At 45.0% G+C, this 7,500-nt stretch overlaps 1 protein-coding gene across 1 annotated transcript in view; it reads right to left on the bottom strand.

Annotated features, from left to right (window-relative positions):
* The window catches only part of tmem39a (transmembrane protein 39A), a gene marked incomplete at its 5' end in the record, with an annotated part of 15,446 nt that extends 13,108 nt beyond the window's left edge, over positions 1–2,338 (bottom strand). Inside the window, one exon of the mRNA XM_080538892.1 lies at positions 2,217–2,338. Within this exon, the coding sequence (XP_080395018.1) occupies positions 2,217–2,338 (122 nt within the window). The remainder of the gene's footprint in view (positions 1–2,216) is intronic.
* Positions 2,339–7,500: the final 5,162 nt, after the last annotated feature.

The following is a 7,500-nucleotide window of genomic DNA, read 5'->3' as shown; positions in this document are numbered from 1 at the left end:
CCCGTATGAATTTACAGGGCTATCCCCTATCTATCTGAGAAAAGGCATAGGCCGGCTGTAACATCGAACGGAAAGTAGCCTATACGCATTGCAAGTTAATTTAAAGCCTATTTATTTTCAAAGAGTTTTATTCTATTTTATTTTATGTGATAAAAGGCATATGAACGGAAATTAGGCTAGCCGTGTCACGCCAGAAGCCTACATGCTTGCACTGTTCAATAAAATGTTATACATCTAGACATTGTGGTATTTCTTTATATACGTATCCTATCAATTGTTTCTCAATAAACAGTTATGTTCTCCTCATTGTCATACTCCCGAGTCCGATTAAGTATGATTTGACAGGCAGCTAAACGAAATGCCTTCCCAACCAGCGAGACCTGGGGGGTATTCCATCAACGTCGCTAAAGGAAAATCCCGGCCTATTTTGGATAACTCTCGCGAGACTTGTCAGAATATGCCTGGATGTTTTTAGGAACTCTCGCGAGACTTGTCAGACTAAACCTGGATTTTCCTTTAGCGATGTTGATGGAATACCCCCCAGGTTATAGAAATGACGTTGTTTTATTGATAAAAAAAGGGTAAAACTGGAAAGAGAAAATAGAAAACTCACATTAATCCCAAACAATTTAACAAACTTCAGTTAACGTAATGTGGAGTCCGTTCATTGATCGATGCTGTCTGTTCAGTTCCCAGTGAGGCGCCCGTTCAGCGCTGGACATAATGGCATAGCGCGCATGCGAATCATGTTATATTATTATATAGCTCGCATCTAATCGTATCGGATGAGAAATAGACATTAAATGGCATATATAGGCCGCTACACAACAGTAATCACCGCGACAAACAGCTATATTATATTTTAATATGATGACCGGAATATGTCACGTTTGTCCGGTAAATCGAAATCTTACCGGACACGATGTCCGACGAAAAAAAATTCTAACGGAAACCCTGGTACAGTGTTTCCCCTAGGTTTGCTGCCTTGGGGGGTGGCATGGACCGTGGCATGGACCCCCCCCCCCCCCCAGGGGGTAAGACCCTGCCTTATACCAGCGTCATGTCCAGGGGTGTACTTGTACATTAAGCCGCCTCACGCTACGGAAACAGGAGATAGGCTCCTTCCCTATGGGCCATTAGGCTCCAGAACCATCGGTTCTCAAGGCTACTTACTTATGTGGTCTTGACTACCTGTCCACTTTCTCACCTGGTTCTTGCTCTCTCTCTCTCTGGTGTGCCGACACCATCCTGCTCTCTCTCCTTCTCTCCCTCTCTATCCTTCTCTCTCCCTTTTGCTGTCAACCAAAAGGTAAACAAAACAGCCAGAGTATTTATAATCTAATAAGAGGCATAAATTGATCCATATCAATTTATAACATAATTATAATTGAATATTGGATTGCTGTGGGCAATCCAGTCAGATAATGTCATTTTGACTTTACTCTCTCACCTGAAAAAAAAATTCCAACTATAAAAAACAGACATTTCCAATGCTTCAATCAACTGTCCATGTACTGTAAATATGCCATTATGGTATTACCATGAAGCCCAACTCTAGCAGAATAAGAAAGATAGTATATCTACTTTAAGTAAAATAATAAAGTGCCTCCAGTTAGCTCTTTAGCTGGCAAGTGTGCAAGGAGACGAGCTCATCTAATCACCTCTGAGCTAGCTAGCTTGCTAGTTCTTTGACACTATTTACACTATGGAACTATAGTCAGACACTTTCTAGTCACGATAATAACGACCAATTTTAACCAACTTTCTCTGTCAGAACACTCAGCAATTATATTTGCTAACGTTTCAACTTGCTTACTTTGAATCTGCAGACATCACAGCCGGCAAAAACTCTCGCGTCTCGCGCGCACACTTGCGCAAAATCTTGTATTATTCTCCAGCGCTGGCACAGCGCGAAGTGTGGAGATAGGTCTGGCTATGCGAGACTACTGGCGGACTAACGTTACCAACGAGCCTATGGGCTTGCCACTCGCCAGATTCGGATTGGGTGCGTTTCAAAAACGCGGATATTTTAGCCTGCTTGTCAGATGTTTGGTGTCAACGTCCGTAATAATTCCTCTTTCATGGGGGGGCGGGGGGTTCCGTTGGGAGGGCGGCCCGCCCCCCCAAGGCAATGGTAGGGGAAACACTGGTGTATAGGTGTGTGTGTGTGTGTGTATAGGTGTATAGGTGTGTGTGTGTGGGGGGGGGGGTCCTACCTGCTGCGGAGGCCGTGTCCGTTGCTGAGCCCCCCCCCGCCCGCCCCCACCAGGGTCTGCAGGGAGGGAAGGGCGGAGCGGCTGAGCTGCTGCCTGCTGGGTCCCCTACGCCCCCCCGGCATGACCAGGCACCCCCCTCACACACCCCCTCACTGCCTGGACACACACAGCCAGGTCACTGGAGGGGGGGGAGGGAGGGGAGGGAGGGAGGGAGGGAGAGAGGGAGGGAGAGAGGGAGGGAGAGGGAGGGAGGGAGGAGAGGAAGGGGGGAGAGGGAGAGAGAGAGAGAGAGAGAGGGGGGAGAGGGAGGGAGGGATGGAGAGAGAGAGGGAGAGAGAGAGAGGGAGAGAAAGAGACAGAGACAGAGACACACACAGACACACACACACACACACACACACACACACAGACAGACAGACAGACAGAGAGAGGGTCAATAAAGGATGTTGAATCAACAGCTTGATGATTAGTGTATTACACTTGGGTTAGGGTTAGTTTGTCTGTGTGTACGTGCTTGTATGTGTGTGTGTGTACACCTCGTTCCAAATTATTATGCAAATTATATTTTTCTCAGATTTTCCTAAATAGTCGATGCAAATGACAATCAGTATAATTTTCAAGTCATCAACCGTTAGAGTATAATTCAAATTTTATTGAACAAACCTCCCAATGATAACAGTATTTTTTTTTTTTAAATAAAAAAACTCAAAATGCACTGTTCCAAATTATTATGCACAACAGAGTTTCAAAACATTGTATAGGTTGTAAAGAACAAAAAATAGTAATTTGATGAATTTAGGATTAGGATGTCATATTAGGAGGTCATATTTACTGAAATCAAAAGCTATTTCAAGCAAAAACATCTTAACAGGTCAAGTTACATGTTAACATAGGACCCCTTCTTTGATATCACCGTCACAATTCTTGCATCCATTGAACGTGTGAGTTTTTGGACAGTTTCTGCTTGAATTTCTTTGCAGGATGCCAGAATAGCCTCCCAGAGCTGCTGTTTTTATGTGAACTGCCTCCCACCCTCATATATATTTTGCTTGAGGATGCTCCAAAGGTTCTCAATAGGGTTGAGGTCAGGGGAAGATGGGGGCCACACCATGAGTTTCTCTCCTTTTATGCCTATTTAAAATAAATAAATACAAACAAACAAAACAAAAATACACTTTCGCTTCGTAACGAGGCTATGTCGGAAGAAATTCAACCATGTGTGGGAATCACTGCACAGAAGGTTACAGCAGAGTGTTACAGCAGAGTGTTACAGCAGAGTGTTACAGCAGAGTGTTACAGCAGAGTGTTACAGCAGAGAGTGTTACAGCAGAGTGTTACAGCAGAGTGTGTTACAGCAGAGTGTTACAGCAGTGTGTTACAGCAGAGTGTGTTACAGCAGAGAGTTACAGCAGAGTGTTACAGCAGAGTGTGTTACAGCAGAGTGTGTTACAGCAGAGTGTTACAGCAGAGTGTTACAGCAGAGTGTGTTACAGCAGAGTGTTACAGCAGAGTGTTACAGCAGAGTGTTACAGCAGAGTGTTACAGCAGAGTGTGTTACAGCAGAGAGTTACAGCAGAGTGTTACAGCAGAGTGTTACAGCAGAGTGTTACAGCAGAGTGTTACAGTAGAGTGTGTTACAGCAGAGTGTTACAGCAGAGTGTTACAGCAGAGTGTTACAGCAGAGTGTTACAGCAGAGTGTGTTACAGCAGAGTGTTACAGCAGAGTGTGTTACAGCAGAGTGTTACAGTAGAGTGTTACAGCAGAGTGTTACAGCAGAGTGTTACAGCAGAGTGTTACAGCAGAGTGTTACAGCAGAGTGTGTTACAGCAGAGTGTGTTACAGCAGAGTGTTACAGCAGAGTGTTACAGCAGAGAGTGTTACAGCAGAGTGTTACAGCAGAGAGTGTTACAGCAGAGTGTTACAGCAGAGAGTGTTACAGTAGAGTGTTACAGCAGAGTGTTACAGCAGAGTGTGTTACAGCAGAGTGTGTTACAGCAGAGTGTTACAGTAGAGTGTTACAGCAGAGTGTTACAGCAGAGTGTTACAGCAGAGTGTTACAGCAGAGTGTGTTACAGCAGAGTGTTACAGCAGAGTGTTACAGCAGAGTGTGTTACAGCAGAGTGTTACAGCAGAGAGTGTTACAGCAGAGTGTTACAGCAGAGTGTTACAGCAGAGTGTTACAGCAGAGTGTTACAGCAGAGAGTGTTACAGCAGAGTGTTACAGCAGAGAGTGTTACAGCAGAGTGTTACAGCAGAGTGTTACAGCAGAGTGTTACAGCAGAGTGTTACAGTAGAGTGTTACAGCAGAGTGTTACAGCAGAGTGTGTTACAGCAGAGTGTTACAGCAGAGTGTGTTACAGCAGAGAGTGTTACAGCAGAGTGTTACAGTAGAGTGTTACAGCAGAGTGTGTTACAGCAGAGTGTTACAGCAGAGTGTGTTACAGCAGAGTGTTACAGCAGAGTGTTACAGCAGAGTGTTACAGCAGAGTGTGTTACAGCAGAGTGTTACAGCAGAGTGTTACAGCAGAGCGTGTTACAGCAGAGTGTGTTACAGTAGAGTGTGTTACAGTAGAGTGTTACAGCAGAGTGTTACAGTAGAGAGTGTTACAGCAGAGTGTGTTACAGTAGAGTGTTACAGCAGAGTGTTACAGCAGAGTGTGTTACAGCAGAGTGTTACAGCAGAGTGTGTTACAGCAGAGTGTGTTACAGCAGAGTGTGTTACAGCAGAGTGTGTTACAGCAGAGTGTTACAGCAGAGTGTGTTACAGCAGAGTGTTACAGCAGAGTGTGTTACAGCAGAGTGTGTTACAGCAGAGTGTGTTACAGTAGAGTGTTACAGCAGAGTGTGTTACAGCAGAGTGTTACAGCAGAGTGTTACAGCAGAGTGTTACAGCAGAGAGTGTTACAGCAGAGTGTTACAGTAGAGTGTTACAGCAGAGTGTGTTACAGCAGAGTGTTACAGCAGAGTGTGTTACAGTAGAGTGTTACAGCAGAGTGTGTTACAGTAGAGTGTTACAGCAGAGTGTTACAGCAGAGTGTTACAGCAGAGTGTGTTACAGCAGAGAGTGTTACAGCAGTGTTACAGCAGAGTGTTACAGCAGAGTGTTACAGCAGAGTGTTACAGCAGAGTGTTACAGCAGAGTGTTACAGCAGAGAGTGTTACAGCAGTGTTACAGCAGAGTGTTACAGCAGAGTGTTACAGCAGAGCGTGTTACAGCAGAGAGTGTTACAGCAGAGTGTGTTACAGCAGAGTGTTACAGTAGAGTGTTACAGCAGAGTGTTACAGCAGAGAGTTACAGCAGAGAGTGTTACAGCAGAGAGTGTTACAGCAGAGTGTTACAGCAGAGTGTTACAGCAGAGTGTTACAGCAGAGTGTGTTACAGTAGAGTGTTACAGCAGAGTGTTACAGCAGAGTGTTACAGCAGAGTGTTACAGCAGAGTGTTACAGCAGAGTGTTACAGCAGAGTGTTACAGCAGAGTGTTACAGCAGAGTGTGTTACAGCAGAGTGTTACAGCAGAGTGTTACAGCAGAGTGTTACAGCAGAGTGTGTTACAGCAGAGTGTTACAGCAGAGTGTTACAGCAGAGTGTTACAGCAGAGAGTGTTACAGCAGAGTGTTACAGCAGAGTGTTACAGCAGAGTGTTACAGCAGAGTGTTACAGCAGAGTGTTACAGCAGAGTGTGTTACAGCAGAGTGTTACAGCAGAGTGTTACAGCAGAGAGTGTTACAGCAGAGTGTTACAGCAGAGTGTTACAGCAGAGTGTGTTACAGCAGAGTGTGTTACAGCAGAGTGTGTTACAGCAGAGTGTTACAGCAGAGTGTTACAGCAGAGTGTTACAGCAGAGAGTGTTACAGTAGAGTGTTACAGCAGAGTGTTACAGCAGAGTGTGTTACAGCAGAGTGTTACAGCAGAGAGTGTTACAGCAGAGTGTTACAGCAGAGTGTTACAGCAGAGTGTTACAGCAGAGTGTTACAGCAGAGAGTGTTACAGTAGAGTGTGTTATAGCAGAGAGTGTTACAGTAGAGTGTTACAGCAGAGTGTTACAGCAGAGAGTGTTACAGCAGAGTGTTACAGCAGAGTGTTACAGCAGAGTGTTACAGCAGAGTGTGTTACAGCAGAGTGTTACAGCAGAGTGTTACAGCAGAGTGTGTTACAGCAGAGTGTTACAGTAGAGTGTTACAGTAGAGTGTTACAGCAGAGTGTGTTACAGCAGAGTGTTACAGCAGAGTGTGTTACAGCAGAGAGTGTTACAGCAGAGTGTGTTACAGCAGAGAGTGTTACAGCAGAGTGTTACAGTAGAGTGTGTTACAGCAGAGTGTGTTACAGCAGAGTGTGTTACAGTAGAGTGTTACAGCAGAGTGTGTTACAGCAGAGTGTTACAGTAGAGTGTTACAGCAGAGTGTTACAGCAGAGTGTTACAGCAGAGTGTTACAGCAGAGTGTTACAGCAGAGTGTTACAGCAGAGTGTTACAGTAGAGTGTTACAGTAGAGTGTTACAGTAGAGTGTTACAGCAGAGTGTTACAGCAGAGAGTGTTACAGTAGAGAGTGTTACAGCAGAGCGTGTTACAGCAGAGCGTGTTACAGCAGAGTGTTACAGCAGAGTGTGTTACAGCAGAGTGTTACAGCAGAGAGTGTTACAGCAGAGTGTTACAGCAGAGTGTGTTACAGCAGAGTGTTACAGTAGAGAGTGTTACAGCAGAGTGTTACAGCAGTGTTACAGCAGAGTGTTACAGCAGAGTGTGTTACAGCAGAGTGTGTTACAGTAGAGTGTTACAGCAGAGTGTTACAGCAGAGTGTTACAGCAGAGTGTTACAGCAGAGTGTTACAGCAGAGTGTTACAGCAGAGTGTTACAGCAGAGTGTTACAGCAGAGTGTTACAGCAGAGTGTGTTACAGCAGAGAGTGTTACAGCAGAGTGTGTTACAGCAGAGTGTTACAGTAGAGTGTTACAGTAGAGAGTGTTACAGCAGAGTGTTACAGTAGAGTGTTACAGCAGAGAGTGTTACAGCAGAGTGTTACAGCAGAGTGTTACAGCAGAGTGTTACAGCAGAGTGTTACAGCAGAGTGTTACAGCAGAGTGTGTTACAGCAGAGTGTTACAGCAGAGTGTTACAGCAGAGTGTTACAGCAGAGAGTGTTACAGTAGAGTGTGTTACAGCAGAGTGTTACAGCAGAGTGTTACAGTAGAGTGTTACAGCAGAGTGTGTTACAGCAGAGTGTTACAGCAGAGTGTTACAGCAGAGTGTTACAGCAGAGTGTGTTACAGCAGAGTGTTACAGCAGA

The sequence above is a fragment of the Nansenia antarctica genome (assembly GCF_963989245.1).
Source record: "Nansenia antarctica genome assembly, chromosome: 9".
In the NCBI taxonomy this organism is placed as follows: Eukaryota; Metazoa; Chordata; class Actinopteri; order Argentiniformes; family Microstomatidae; genus Nansenia; species Nansenia antarctica.
This window is presented reverse-complemented; position numbering and strand designations above follow the sequence as displayed.